The 16,603-nt window shown below is 40.2% G+C and overlaps 1 protein-coding gene across 2 annotated transcripts in view; it reads right to left on the bottom strand.

Annotated features, from left to right (window-relative positions):
* Positions 1-213: 213 nt before the first annotated feature.
* Positions 214-16,603, bottom strand: part of suds3 (SDS3 homolog, SIN3A corepressor complex component) — an 84,244-nt gene continuing 67,854 nt past the window's right edge. For both annotated transcript variants that reach the window (XM_038791282.1, XM_038791292.1), the window contains exons 9-12: positions 15,861-15,882; positions 15,616-15,721; positions 8,188-8,272; positions 214-1,919 (exon numbers count right to left, since the gene is read on the bottom strand). In XM_038791282.1, coding sequence (XP_038647210.1) covers positions 1,821-1,919; positions 8,188-8,272; positions 15,616-15,721; positions 15,861-15,882 — 312 coding nt within the window. In that variant the 3' untranslated portion in view covers positions 214-1,820. The remainder of the gene's footprint in view (positions 1,920-8,187; positions 8,273-15,615; positions 15,722-15,860; positions 15,883-16,603) is intronic.

Raw genomic sequence — 16,603 nt, 5'->3', positions numbered from 1 at the left:
GCTGGGAGGACAGGCATGCGAACATCAGTGTCCTTGAAGGAACCAAGGGCACCAGCATCTAGGCCATGATCATCTGAAACCAACTCCACTAGGCTTGGGCTGGCTACATGCTTCAGATGTCAGTGTCCCGACTGCCAAAGCAAATCTCCTGAAGAACAGGCGAAAGGAAGTGCTTCAAAGACAATGAAAAATAGATGAAAAGAATAACACAAGCAGGGCAAAAACTTTTTATTTCAAGTTATAAAGATGAATAAAACGCAGTTGCAGTCTTGATTGTATTATTCATTATATTGATGTGTCACGAATTCCTCAATTATCTGTAAGTAATTGCATCTGTAACAGAAAACATCACCATGGTCCATGTACAGCAATTCTAATCTCCAACATTGTATAAAAACAAATATCTAAATGGACATTTACTGAAGGCATCACATCGACGAAAAAACCCAATTTGAGCAACACACTAATAAACTGTGGGCTTTCAGGATATCCATCCAGCAAACTAGAACCAGTTTTGTTGGACATGTAATCAATTGAATTTCCATTTCTTGTTGCATGGGTATTTCAAATAATTTTAGACTTAATGTTATTTTGCTTTTGATAAACAAGAGTTAGCAGCAATACTATCCAAGTAAGAGAGCTAATATGTTTTCAAGTTCATTGACTTTCTGGAGACTGAACCAAAACAAAAACTAACTTTACTGTGGGTTTTATTTTCCAAAATAAGGTCCATATCAAATAAGTTCTAAAGCCCACAATTCAATTTTCCCAACTCAATAACACCGACAATCAATTGCAGAATTAAATGATAGTGAGGAAAGTGGAGGCAACAGCAAAGCTCCAAAGGACCCTTTTTGCACTGCAGTTATATAAACAGTGATAACGCATTTGTTACTAGTTTTGGGGTCACCAGTGACTACTTTCAAAAGTATATTTTCAATTTCATCACATCCCTCAAATGTTGTTTCTGCAGGAGCAAAATGCTTCAAATATTTCAAACCTTTCTTGAAAGCCAAACCAAGTGGAGAGGGCTCCAAGAATATTGAATCATCTGTCATTTACCATGACCGATTTTAGGGGCAACTTCAAAATATAGTTGTACTCTGGCAATCGGGTTAGTAGCATAAAATTAGAGCGGCATTTGATTAGATTCTGCTCCAATATTAGAGGCTGTGAAACACTTATTTTCAGGGAAAAGGGTAGAACTTTGTGATGTAGATCATAACCAGTGTTAACCATAATCACAGGCTGCCACCACCATTTTCAATTTTATTAAAGGTTACAGAATACTATTAAAACATAAACTCAAGTTGATTTGTTCAAAGAAACAAGGTTATTTAATACACTTTTAAAAACAGAAAATACATGTTTTTGGCCTGTGTCCAATAGTGACTATGGCATTCTATTACAAAATAAACAGCATGTACAAAACATATTCCTCGCAAAAAAAGTGACTGAATTGTTCAGATTCAGTTGTCTCAGATTGTCCAGCAATGAAGCAAACTGCTTTTTTCATCTTGTTGGTTGGAATAAATGTAACGTTTCAAATGGGCAGTTTCCAGCCATAGAGAATGGTCAGCTTCATCTTGGCAGATGATGGAAGTAAAGAAAAATCCTTGAAAAGGTGAATTTTATTCTTAAAAATATACACAATCAGCAGAACTGACATTGAAAAGAGTCTTTAAATTACATGTTCCTCAGTCTGTCACTAAGTTTGCTCGTATTAATACAGATTTCCATACAAAAACCAGGAAGGATTCACTCTCTGAGCAGAGAGATAACAGGAAGGTCTCAGTCTCCATATTGTTTTGGCAAGAGTGCTAGGCAGCAGATCGCCGACGTAAAATGAATACTCCTCTATGTAGCTGTCCCAGATATATACGCATCTTTGTGCTATCACTTGTCTTCCTCACCCATACCTACGAGAAACAAAAATACAATTGGTTCAATAACTATGAAGGAGCCGAATATAGTTTCTCCATCCAAAAATCAATGTCCGAGTTTTTAAAAACTTAAACCAGTTTCTACCACAAAACACTAAGCATACATGGAAAAGCAGAATACATTGGGATGCTGCAAATCTGAAATAAAAACAGAAAATTCTGGAAACACTTAACAGGTTATGGTAGCATCTGTGGGGAGAAACAGCGTTAATGTTTAAACTTCCATCAGAACTGTGAAAAGAAAGAAATTTAATTGGTTTTGATCAAGATGGGACAAGGACATAAGGATAGAGTGAAAGGCAGACTGAATGACAAGAGTCTTCCAGGGCCAGAGGGAACGGTGATAGGGCAAGAGAAAAAAAGGCAAAGAAACAAAACATGTGCCTAAAGCAGGTGTGCTGCTGTCTGAAGAAAAAAGGACACATGCAAAGGAAACAAAATGGAGCACAGATTGTGGTCTGAAACTGTTGAGCATAATGTTGAGTCCAGAAGGCTGTAAAGCGCCCAACAGAAAGACGAGGTGCTGTTCCTCAAGCTTACACTGAGATTTACTGGAATAGTTCTGTTGGTCAAGTACAGAAATGAGTGTGAGAGCAAGGTGAAGAATTAAAACAACTGACCACCAGAAACTCAGGGTAATGCTCATAAGGCAGAACAGAGGTGTTCTGAAAGCAAATACCCAATCTGTGTTGGTATCCTCAGGGTAGAGAAGACAATGTTGTGAACAGCGAATACAGAAGACTAGACTGAAAGATATAAATCACTGCTTCACCTGGAAGGGGGGTTTGGGGCCTTGGACAATGCGCAGAGAGGAGGGTAAAAGGGCAGGTTTTATATCTCCTGCATTTGCATGGACGGGAGCCATGGGAAGGGGGATGGGCTGTTGAGCTGGCTAAGGAATGGAACAGGGTGGGTCAAGGAAGGACCAATCCCTTCAGAATGCTGAAAGAAGGGAGAGCACGGCAAGATGTGTTTGGTGTGTCTTCAGACTTGAGGTGGCAGAAAGTGACCCATTGAATATGGAGGCTGGTGAGGTGGAAGGAGGGGACAAAGGAAATCCCATTTCGTTTCTGGGAGGTAGGGGAAAGGGTGAGAGCAGAAGCGAGGGAAATGGGGCAGACACGGTCGAGGGCCATTTCAACCAAAAGCGGGGTGAATTCCTCAATTGAGGAAAACAAAGACAACTCAGAAGCAGATTCCCTCCCCAACAGCACCGTGGGTGTACATACACCACACGGACTGCAGTGGTTCAAGGCGGCGGTTTACCGTCACCTTCTCAATAGCAATTAAGAGATGGGCAATGGATGCTGACCTAGCCGGCGAAGCTCACATTCCTTGAATGAATCAAAAAAAGTTGTGGAAGGATGCATCGCATCAGAACAGATACAATGGAGAAACTGGATAATGAAACGGAATAATTATAGAGTGCAATGAAGCGTAGTTGAGGTAGCTGTGGGATTGAGGGGCTTATAAAGAATATAAGTTAATATCCCCTGAAATGAAGATTGGGAAGTAAAGGAAGGCGAGGGAGAGTCAGGGGTGGACCTTGTGAAACTAAGAGAAAGGTGGAAATTTGAAGCAACGCTGACAACCTTTTTCCAATTTATTTTAATTCTTCACCTTGCTTTAACACTAACATTTATGGCCTCGGCCAACGGCACCTCTACAGTGAGCCTCACCATTAACTTGAGGGTACGAACCTCATCTATTGATTAGGACGTTTTGACTTCCGGACGCAACAAAGAGTTCAACAATTTTAGACCATAGCCTGTGCTCCATTTTGTTTCCTTCTTTCTTCAGTCAGCAATACACCTGCTCGAGGCACATCTTTTGATTCTTTGTTACTTTTCCTGCTGTGCTGGAAGACTGACTCTAGACTTTTACTATCACAAGCCTTCCATAGAATCAATAGATTCAGAAGGAGGCAATTCGGCCCATGAGGTCTGCACCGACTCTCCAAAAGAATACTCTATCCAGGCCCTTGCCCTATCCCTGTAACTCTGTAAATTCACTTGCACACCGTTGGACGCTAAGGGGAAATTTAGCATGGCCAATTCAGCTAACCTGCACATCTTTGGACTGTGGGATGAAACCGGAGCAGCCGGACGAAACCCATGCAGACACAGGGAGAACGTGCAAACTCCACTGTCACCCACGGCCGGAATCGAATCCGGGTCCTTGGTGCTGTGAGGCCACCCCTTGCTGAGAATCTTACATCTCTAACATTTCCCAGTTCTCTGACAAAAGATCACAGACCTGAAATGATAACTTCTGGGCAGCACGGTAGCATAGTGGTTAGCACAAATGCTTCACCGCTCCAGGGTCACAGGTTCGAATCCCGGCTTGGGTCACTGTCTGTGTGGAGTCTGCACGTTCTCCCCGTATGTGCGTGGGTTTCCTCCGGGTGCTCCGGTTTCCTCCCACAGTCCAAAGATGTGCAGGTTAGGTGGATTGGCCAGGCTAAATTGCCCTTGGGGTCCAAATTGCCCTTAGTGTTAGGTGGGGTTACGGGCTTGGGTAGAGTGCTCTTTCCAAGAGCCGGTACAGACTCGATGGACCGAATGGCCTCCTTCTGCACTGCAAATTCTATGAAACTCAGTTTCTCTCCACAGATGCTGCCATAAGCTGCTGAGTGTTTCCACCATTTTCTGTTTTTACTTAGCAATGTGCTTTGTTCCAAGGTATTTCGCTGGCAGTAGAAAACTGAAGTCTAGTCATTGCCAGGCAGCTTCAGAACATCTAGAAGAGATACTTCTGCCAGGAACGCAAGAACCCCAGAACATACAAATAATAGTTAATTCATTCAAACATAAAACTGAACTTTGGTTATCTGTCCAATGTATGATTCAATTACTAAGTGATGAATATTACTGTCACTCTGGCTTACACTACTCCCATCAATTCCACACGCAAGCATTTGTCTTTAATATTTCATTGCTATTTATTTTCTGCATTATTTAAATTTGTTGTATTTAAATGATCAGACATCAGACTTTCGTAGCAAACTGCTAATTGTCTGTGGAACATCAATAAATAGTCTATTCATGGAAACTTTCTTCCCCAAAATCATTTAGTCACTATTGTGATGTAGGGAAACATGGCAGCCAATTTTCAAAAATAAGGCTGCAAAAGTAGGGATGAGATAATGACCAGTTAAGCTATTTTTAGTGATACTGATTGAGGGATAAATATTGTCACGGCAGCTGTCCTATGAGTAGTGACTTGAGGGCAAATGAGGCCTCATTTTTTATTATATATTTATTATTCATGGGATGCGGTATCACTGGCAAGGCCAGTATTTATTGCTCCCCTTTAATTGTCCTCAAATAAGAGATAGTGATTTGCTAGGCCATTTCACAGGACAATTAAGAATCAACTACATTGATACAGGTCTGGAGTCAGAGACCAGACTTAGTAAGGACCACTGGTTTCCTAACCTAAAAAACATTATGAACTAGTTGGTTTTGCCAATAATCTAATCGTTTCAAGTTGCCATTACTGTTACTAGCTTTTTAAATCCAGATTTGTTTAATTAACAGAATTAATTCCTGTGAGAGGGTGAAGAAGGTAAAATTTCCCTTCTGGTTCATCTAAACCTGTCTGTAGCCTTTCTCATGGTTGAACATTTGAAATGAAATGAAATGAAAATGAAATGAAAATCGCTTATTGTCACGAGTAGGCTTCAATGAAGATACTGTGAAAAGCCCCTAGTCGCCACATTCGGGCGGTTCCATTCCATTCCTATGGAGCAAAAATGACTTGCATTAGCATTCCTTCTTGCTCCAGCACCATTACCTCTAGTGTTTCCCAAATATCTATTCTTGGTCCCTATTTCTTATCTACATACTGCACCTCAGTGACAACATCCGATGGCACAGCATTAATTTTCTTACGTGTACTGATGCCATCCAGGTCTACCTCACTGCCATCACTCTTGACTCCTCCACTGTTGCAAAATTATTAGACAGTTTATCCAACATCCAGTACTGAATGAGTAGATATTTTCTCCAATTAAATATTAGGAAGACTGAAGCCATTATTTTCAGTCTCTGATTCATACTCCGGTCCCCGCCTACCACATCCAGCTTTTTCTCTGGCAACACTCCGATTAATCCAGTCCGCTTTCAACCTTGGTGTCACATTTGATTCCAAGATGAGTTATCAATCACATATTCTTTCCACGCCGAAGACAGCTTATTTATTTCTATCTCTGTAACATTGCCAAACTATGTCCACATCACTCCTCATCTGTTGCTGAAACCCTCAATCATGTCTTTGTTTGCACTAAACTCAACTATTCTACTACACTCGCGACATGTCTCCTACATTCTATCCTCTGAACACTCAAGGTCATCCAGACCTAGCTGGTCTTGTCTTAACTAGCAGCAAGTCCCATTCCCCTATTACCCATGATCACTGACCTACCGTGGCACCTGATTAAGCAACGACTTGATTTTGAAATTATCATCCTTGTTTTCAAATTCCTCCATTGCCATACCTCTTCCCTATTTTTGTAATCTCCTCCAGCTCCCCAATCGTCCAAGATATTATACTTTGTTATATAGTGCTCCTGAAAAGTACCGTGGGATGTTTCATTGTATTAAAATTGCTATACAAGCTGTTCAATTCACAAACTGGCATTGTAGCTTTTGAACACATGCCTCTGGGTTAGTAGTTCAGGCCTCTTGATTACTAATCCAGTAACATCAACATTATTCTGCCATACCCATTTAACCTATGATTTAATGCCTCAATGTGCCTGGGTACTGCACTGAAGCATCAGCCTAGATTTTGTGCTCAAGCCTCTGAAGTGGGACTTCAATTGTAGGTAGCCAGATGAGAACATATCAGCCATGATAGAATGGCGGAGCAGACTCAATGGTCCGAATGGCCTAATTCTGCTCCTAAATCTTATGAACTGTCTGACTCAGAGACAAGAGTGCTTCTTCTATACGCTCTTAATAGGGATTGGTGCAGCAAATCGGGACATATTTTTCAGTAACTTCATTGAAGCCTACTTGTGACAATAAGTGATTATTATTATATTAGGCAGGGATTTTCATATCTGGGCTCACTGCTCCATGATTTTCATCCCATTGACTTTAATGGGTGAGCACAGAAGCATTAAACTTTGATCATTACATTGAAAAACTCACCACAAACAAAGTAATCAAGCTCAGGAATGCATTGTATCAGAGTCGGAATATGATACTATCTTAAATGTAATCAACAATAATAATTTCAGCTGATTACATCAGAGTTTTGTTCCTGCAAACAAGATTTTGCAAAGAAAGCTTACTCTGCATACCAATTGTATTAAGATGAGTTTCTAAATAACTAAACACCAATGAAACTGAACGGTAAGTGGCATGCTAATCCGAATTAGAATATAATACAGAAGAACTGAACAGCGGGAACAAGTTTACATCCATTCAGATTGCTATTCAAAACTATTTCCAAACCTATTAAATGCAAAATAATGGGAAAAAAACATGAAACATTTCAAGTAACACTAGATAGAAACGCTCAATAAAAATAGGTCAATAAATAAGATCTATTGATAAAAATGAGAACTTCAAAAATGTGACACCAGATTACTATATGGATTTTGCCACATAAAGAAATCATCTAATGTTATTGAGTTTTGACACTAACATTGATGTAATTATTTATCATTTTAGTTGATTAAAAGTACATAATGAGATTAAAGATTTGTTTTCCTAATTGAAATCACCGATTTTCTTTTAAAATTATTTCAAGGGATGTGGACGTCGCTGGCTAAGACAGCATTTATTGCCCATTCCTAATTGCCCTTGAGAGGATGTCAGTGAGCTGTCTTCTTGAACAACTATAGACCATCTGCTGCAGATACACCCACAGTGCTGTTAGGGAAGAAGTTCCAGGATTTTGATCCAGTGACAGTGATGGAACAGCAATATAGTTCCAAGTCAGGATGGTGCGCGGCTTGGAAGAAACTTGCAGTTGGTGGAGTGCCCATGCATCTGCTGCCCTTGTCCTTCTAGGTGATAGAGGTCACAGGTTGGCAAAGTGTTGCCGAAGGAGCCTTGATGAGCTGCTGCAATGCAACTGGCGTATGATACGCAATGATGCCACTGTGTGTTGGTGGTGGAGAGACTGAATGTTTAAGTTATCAGATCAGGCTTTAAAGAGAAAATACATAAATTAAAATATCTGTCAGAATGTTAAAACATCGTGGCACACTGGTCAGAAGAAGACATAGTACCTCATTTGTTCCAACTGAGCTAATTACACAGCTGATCTTCGTATTATCCTTGGATTCCAGATAAATAGCCTGACTTTTGTGATACCTATAGAAGGAACAGCAACATTTTTAAGCATACCTCAAATTATAGCGTTCAACTGAAATGTAATTTTTCCAACCCCACTCCCGGGCCTGAACTTATTACTACTAAGAAAGTGCTACATTATTATTATCCTTTTGGATAAGATGTTAAATCAAATACTTTATTTGTCCAATCTGTTTGCTCAGGTCAATATTAATGGTTGGAGAACGTTATTCAAAGAACAGTGAAGGTTTGCTCTCTCTCGTAAACGTTTACTCTCAACTACCATAAAAAACAAATTAACTCATTATTCAACACATTGCTGCTTGTATGCCTGTATGATAACAGTAACTACGCTTCAAAATATTCAATCACTTGCGAATCTCTTTAAGGTAATCCCAAGACATAAGATATCCAAATACAAGGCTCCTTCTCTTGCATGTTTGGTTGCAGAAACCGATGTCAGTCTAGTATCCTACATGATCTAGTTGAACAAAAGTAATAACCAAAATTAATCATCCTTCACACAAATGGTACAATTTATTGGGGAACATATTTAAAAGTAAACAATTATGGGAAGTACCTGCCTCAGCTCCTGTCACAGTCTTGGTTAGTTGTGTTTTTATATTTTACATTTCTGGGAATAATAAAATTCAGGAATGAATTAATAGTTTAAGACTATTAGGCCCCTGTGAATTTCATCCTTTGCTATTACAACCCCATTAATGGAGTACATGCATTGATAGAGTTTCCACATTCAATGCTCAAGAATAGTGAAGAAAAGACGAGAGGGCCCAATAAAAAATGTCACAATGCACCACAAGGTGGGGGAGTAGCACATAATCATAGAATCATGACTTAGATATCCAATACTCAGGGGCTCTAAGCCAGATATGGACCAGAAGTACTTGGGTCTCCATCTAAAAACAGCGCTACCCTTCAGATCCCTCCACGTTTCCACCTCCACATACACGATCAAAAGGAGATAGGTGAGTAAAAGCCTTAGAATTAAGCTACTGCCAGCTCCAGCTAAATGAAAACTAGACTGGCTCACAAACTTTATCTTGTTCCTGTGATGTAGGTGAAATTAAGAATGAGCCTGCCTTCGACCCACTACATGCTATGGTTCTTTGGAACACTAGCAACACTGAAACAGATGTGCTCGCATATATTTCACTCCACCATCCAACCCCCCCACCCAATCTTTGTGAAACAACTTCTACTCGAGAATTAAATATCATTCAATTTCATACAATGATACAGGGATGCCAAGGTTCTCGAGACAGCCTTACATTTCTCGCTACAAATTTCATCAGTGGAAATTCAAAGGGCATTGTATAATGATCAACAATAGCCTTGTACATCACCAAATGCTTCAAAACCTTGAGTTTTGTTTTCATGCTGTGCAGTGACTTACTGGTAACAATACCACTCTAATAAACAGTGTATGACAGAAGTCTGACTCATAGCAAGCATTCAAACAAATTTGTTAGTTTGGGAGCTCTTGATATTTGGAACATCCTTTTCTAAATTCTCAACCATCGACTTAAAGCAGCATACATATGTGGAACTTCTGTAATTTAAAAAACAAAACCAAAATCAAATCTATATAGTTGTGCTATTTTTGAAGAAATATATTGAAATGTGGAAGACTCATTTAAAAATCTAGAATGAATTAACATGATTATTAAGCTGATAAAGGTTGTTTGGAGGGAACTAATAAGAAGATGCTTCATTTGTACAAGCCTTGATCAGATCTCATACTTGGTGCTGAACTCCGGTCTGGGTGGTGTACCTCAGGATTGATATCATAACCTTGGAATAGATACCAAAATTATGCTAGAATTTAAAGTTCCATAAAATTAGCATGTTTGTAAATAGATCTCTGAAGGCAGAAGGGCAGGCAAATAGGGTAGTGAAAAAAGCATATGGTACACTTTATGGTACTATTTAGCACAGTGGGCTAAATAGCTGGCTTTTAAAGCAGACCCAGGCAGGCCAGCAGCGCAGGGTCAATTCCCGTACCTGCCTCCCCGAACAGGCGCCGGAATGTGGCGACTAGGGGCTTTTCACAGTAACTTCAGTTGAAGCCTACTTGTAACAATAAGCGATTTTCATTTTCATTTATCTATCGTGGCAGAGATTGCAAAAGCAAGGAAGTCATGTTGGAGTTATATAGAACATTGATGAGGCCACAGCTGGAGTACTGTGTGCAATTCTGGCGGCCACATTATAGGAAAGAGGTGATTGCACTGATCAGTGCAAAGGCGTTTCACCAGGATGTCGCCTAGGTTGGAACATTTAAATTATGAAGAGAGGATGGGTAGGATTGCTTTTTTTTTCCGCTGGAGCAGAGAAGAATGAGGGGCGACCCGATTGAGGTGTACAAGATTATGAGGGGCATGGACAGGTTGGATAGGGAACAGCTGTTCCCTTAGTTGAAGGGACAGTCACGAGGGGACACAAGTTCAAGGCGAGTGGCAGGAGGTTCAGGGGAGGATGAGGGAAACGTTTTTATCTAGAGGGTGGTGACGGTCTGGAACGCACTGCCTGGGAGGGTGGTAGAGGCGGGTTGCCTTACATCCTTAAAAAAGTACCCAGATGAGCACTTCGCACATCTTAATATCCGAGGCTATGGCCCAAATGCTGCAAATGTGATTAGGATTGGCAGATCATGTGCCTTTCATGCAACGGCGCAGACTCGGTGGGTTTTTTCTACTGTATTTTTCTGTGCTTCTGTGAAACTTGGGTTGCATTCCTCAGAGGTTAGACAGTTAAAGGACGAAGCAATGAGCTTTTTAAAAATATACAATAGAGTAAAGGTGGAGAAGCTTCCTCCTGTGATGGGGGAATCCAGAACCAGAGGTAACAACCGTAAAAATTAGAACAAAACAATTGTGAAGTGAAATAAGGAATTACTTTTCACACAGTAATGGAGATGTGAAATTCTCACTCGCAAAAAGTTGTGGATACAGGGTCAAATTTCAAGACTGAGAACATTTTTATCTGGCAAGGTTATCAAGGGATACAGATCAATGGCAGTAAAATGGAGTTGAGGTACAGATCAGTAATGATCTAATTCAGGCTCAAGAAGCTCCATAACCTCCATCTGGTCCTTTGTTTTACTCCCAACCATCAGCAGATAACTTTGCCTCACCTTACAGAGCATTAACAATTAACTGTTGGACTGCCTGTATATCCAAGAAAATCATTGTCTCCCTATGTCAGCCACCTTGTAAATATTCCATTTGCTCACCCATGGTACTGAAAAAATGTTCCAGTAATAAAGCTACTCGGCAGGAGCAATTTTATGCCTGTAACATAAATTTTTTTTGCATCTTCTCATCTGAATTCAATTTTGCCCAAACAGTTCAATTTTCTTTAATGAAGCTCTCCATTGGTTGCACTCATTGAGTGTCTTGTCTAAGACCATTAAGACAAATCCCTTGTAATTTTATCCTTAGCTATTTTAAACCCATTAATGGAGTAGGCGCGTTGAAAGGTTAGTTTTCACATTTAATGCTTAAGAGTAATATAGATAAGATGAGAAATCCAATAAAACGAGTCACAATGTTGCAGAGTGGAGAGTAGTGCAACATCATAGTAGTGGCTTAGATATCCAGCCACAATACAAGGAAGCTACTCGAGGGCGCCAAAGCAGAGATGGACAGAAAGTCAGAGTTCCACAAACAGAACTGCAGAAAAAAGCAACGTTGGTGAAGGGAATTAGTGAAAGATGAAGGCCTGCTGACTAGTCTAAGGGGAAAGGTTTACATGCATGGGCAGGAAAAGGGTTCTATGTCATAACTGGCAGCCTCATGTGCTGTTTTTTACATGGAGATCCAAGTTAAAGTAAATCAGCATCTTTATCATTAAAAGGTCGGTTTATAAAAACTACCATTTTACGGAAAAACTTCAAAAATGCAGAAAATATGCCCAAATCTTAAAAGACATCCGATTCTGTATGCGGAAATTGAGGAATACAGATTAAATAAAGGGAAAGTTATTTGCTGCCCCCAACTGGAAAATGAGTGGAGTTACGACTTGTAGATTACTGACAATGAGATTGGGCTCAAAAGGTTTCCAAACAGCTTCAGATGGCTCAATGTACCTGATACAGCTGTTTATCATATCTACTCATTAACTAAGTCAGTATTATTTTGGAACATTTAAAGTTGCTTAGCTTTAATTGCGAAAGCAAAGTTGGTGTATTATATCAAGAGGATGTTTGTGTAGGTTGGGGGTTCATGAGTTGGTCAGCATCCAAATGAATGGAGGAATTTGCCTGACAAGCATAATAGTTCCCTTTACCTGCAAGGCTGCTCTCCTGGGAAATTTTGAACTCTGAAATAACCCACTATCTACAATGTTATATACTTCTATAGGATATACTTCTGACAAGTCCCAGCATTGCGATTTTAAAATTATGCAATCAGATAAAACCACTTAAACTATGAAAGTGCATCTGATGAGAGTCCAAGGGTAGCAATTTAGAGAGCCCTCAATCTACGCCATCGTCCATAAGGATAGTGTGACATCAATAGTGTGAAAACTGATGGGAGGCCATAATCCGGGATGAGATAAATATACATTTAGAGGAAAATAAGTTAATATTAGACAGTCAACATGGATTTGTCAAGGGAGGTTATGTCTGACAAATTTAATTGAGTTCTTTGATGAGGTGACATAGACAGTGAGTGGATGAAGGTAGTGCTGTGGATGTTGTATATTTGGACTTCAGAAAGCATTTGATATGATGCCATATGACAGGTTGGTTAGCAAATTAAAAATGTTTGGGACTGATGGGCCGTTGGCAGCATGGATTATAACTTGGTTAAGAGATAGGAAACAGAGGGTAGGTATAGATGGGCATTTATCAAACTGGAGACGAATTGAAACTGGTGTTCCCCAGGACTCAGTGTTGGAGCCCATGCTTTTTCTGATTTATATAAATTATTTAGAAGTGGATGTTGAGGGCAAAATCTCCAAATTTGCAGATGATACTAAGCTAGGAAGAATAGTGGAGGAAGACGCGAAGCGTCTTCAGAGGGATATTGACAAGTTGGTTAAATGGGCAGTCTCCTGGCAGATGAACTTCAATGTAACGAGGGAATGCATTTTCGTAGAAGGAACATGGAGAGACAATATAGGCTATAGACAATATAGGCTATGGTGCTACTTTGAGGGGAGTGCAGGAGCAGAGGTACCTCAAGGTTCAAGTGCATAATTCTCTGAAGGTGGCCAGGCAAGTTGAAACAGTTGTTAAGAAGACTTTAGGGGGATTCTCGGGTTTATAAATAGAGGGAAAGAGTATAAAAGCAAGGAAGCGATGTTACACCTCTACAAATCATTGGGTCAGACAACATTTGAAGTAGTGTATTCAGTTCTGGACATCTTATTTAAGGAAGGATGTTAAAGCCCTGGAGAGAGTGCAGAGGCGATGTAGTAGAATTCCACCAGGAATGAGAAATTTGAGATACAAGGAAAGATTGGAAAAGTTGGGCTTGTTCTCCTTGGAGCAAGAAGATCAAGAGGTGACCTTCATAGAATTTAAAATGAAGGAGGCCATTTGGCCCATCGAGTCTGCACCAGCCCTTGGAAAGAGCACCCCACTTAGGCTCACGCCTTCGCCCGATTCCCGTAGCCCAGTAGCCCCACCTAACCTTTTTGGACACCAAGAGCAATTTTGCATGGCCAATCCACCTAATCTGCACATTTCTGGTCTGTGGGAGGAAACTGGAGCACCTGGAGGAAACCCACGCAGACACGGGGAGAACGTGCAGACCCCACACAAACAGTGACCAAGCCGGGAATCGAACCCAGATCCCTGGCGCTGTGAAGCAACAATGTGCTGGCATGACCTTATTGAGGTGTTCGAAATTATGAACAATTTTGACAAGGTAAAGAAGGATATTCGGTTTACACGAGTTGGTATGTCAATGACTAAGGGTGACAATTTCAAGGTGGCAGCCTTGGAGTGAGATGAGGAGAAACCTCTTCACTTAGAGAGTTGTTGGGCATTGGAATGTGCTGCCTGGGAAAGTGGTGAAGATGGATTCTATAGGACGTTTCAAAAGAGAGCTGTATATATATTTGAAAGTGAATAATTTAGAGCATGATGGAGATACAGCTGGGGAATGGGACTAGCTAAGTAGCTCTTTTGGGAGCTGCTGCAAACACGATGGACTGAATGGCCTCCTTCTGTGCTGTAAATAATAGAATGTAGTAGGATGCTAATTTGCATTGAATAAATAAAGGCCAAAGTCTTCTAGCCGGCGGGATCTTCCAGTCCTTCCGACGGTGACCCCCACCCCACGGGTTCCCAGGCAACAGAGGGTGCGAACAATGGGAAAACCCACCAGCCAATGACGGGCTGCCTCCACCGGCGCAAGAGCGGCTGCAGGGAGTGAAAAGCCACGCCCAAAATGTTTAAGGACAATGTAAAATAGACAGTGAAATCAATTGATGGTGATTTGGATAAATAACCTTGAGTACTTGTTTAAAAAGGTCACAAAGAACCAAAGGTACAGGCATCTAGTTATTTTTAGGGAAAGAAGAGAATTTTAGTAGTATAGTACACAGTATACTGATGTTCGAACAAGAAAATGAATTATGGCAGATGGAACAGAGAACATCTACTTTTTGTTTCATTTATGGAGGGAATGTGGTAAGACGGCTCTTGTCTTCTCTCCACACCATTTACATATCTTTAGGACAACTTCCTGTTTAGTCATCCAATTACATAACCCCCATGTCAAGAATATCACCCATAAAACTTTATTCCTCTATTGATGCTTTAATAATTCCCCATTAGTATTTTTAAACTTTCATATAAAACTGGGCAGGATCATTTTAATATTTGATCACTGAAGCGTGCATTTGCAGAATGATGCACACGTGATAAATTTTCTTGCAGAAAACAACAAGGGTAATCGGGTGATTGTTTCAAAGAATTTTAACTGACAGTGGCTAAAGATGCTCAGATGAAAATTTAGAAATACAGGGTTTTTACCACCATCTAGTGGCCTTTTAGGTTTACATGCAGAAAGCATTACCCAAAGCATCAGACAATTTAAAGAAACAAAGTTCAGATTTTATAGGAATTAACACAGAATACTTGGATATGGGTATGATCTTTCAAAATTTTTAAAATAAAGATTTTTATAGTCCAGTAGTGGGACAACAAAGATATGTATTTGGTATTTATTTGGCATGTTCAGAATCACTGACCAAAAGAACCCCGAGTTTATATCACAAATTAAAAATTGTAAAATGTCAAGAATGGTGTCTGTCAATCAAGTGACCAATTATTATGGTGTATTATAGCCACAGCAGCAAGTGGTGATAAATAAAAATTCCTAACTCACCATCTCTTATCATAATACAACTTTCCATCTTCTATTCGTGCTTCATATCTCTGTGCTGGTGATTCAGCAGGAGTGCTGGGAAGGTGCTCAGGAGAAGATGGAGATGCTGCCCAAATAAAACATGCATATGGTTACAGTATACACTGCATCAACTATTCACATTCTCTTGTTTTCTCTTGGCAGGATTATTTTAGAAAGAATGGTTTTGGAACAACGTGGGAAATGGTTATAAAAAGCATAACTACCTGGCCTTTTTGGAGATTTGAGCTGCAGGGAATGAGAAGAAAAAAAAATTACTCCCCTTGAGAATTAAACTTTTTCAGACCCCTGTCACCTTCAACAATTAACAAGTGGGAACATGAATATAAAATTTATGTCACTGTTTCAGGGGTGTATGGCTTACTCATGAGTAATCGTTTACCACTGATCAAACAAAATTGTTAACCAGTTAAAATATTAAAACTATCTTGCTAATTAAACATTGTATTTTGGCTAAACCAATTTATTTTTAAAAGAACGTTGAAAGTGGAGGGTAGGTCTTATGAGGAAAGGCTGAGGGAGCTAGGGCTTTTCTCATTGGAGCGAAGGAGTATGAGAGGCGACTTAATAAAGGTTTATAAGACGATGAGGGGGATAGATAGAGTGGAGGTTCAGAGATATTTCCTCGGGTGGATGTAGCTGTTACAAGGGGGCATAACTATAAGGTTCGGGGTGGGAGATATAGGAGGGATGTCCGAGGTAGGTTCTTTACTCAGAGAGTGGTTTGAGTGTGGAATGGTCTGTCTGCTGTGATAGTGGAGTCGGACACTTTAGGAACTTTCAAGCGGTTATTGGATTGGCACATGGAGCACACCAGAATGGCAGGGAGAGGGATAGTTTGATCTTGGTTTCGGACAAAGCTCGGCACAACATCGAGGGCCGAAGGGCCTGTTCTGTGCGGTACTGTTCTATGTAAGTGGCGGAGACTTCATCTTAGAAGAGGCAGAGA

The sequence above is a fragment of the Scyliorhinus canicula genome, chromosome 1 (genome assembly GCF_902713615.1).
Source record: "Scyliorhinus canicula chromosome 1, sScyCan1.1, whole genome shotgun sequence".
In the NCBI taxonomy this organism is placed as follows: domain Eukaryota; kingdom Metazoa; phylum Chordata; class Chondrichthyes; order Carcharhiniformes; family Scyliorhinidae; genus Scyliorhinus; species Scyliorhinus canicula.
This window is presented reverse-complemented; position numbering and strand designations above follow the sequence as displayed.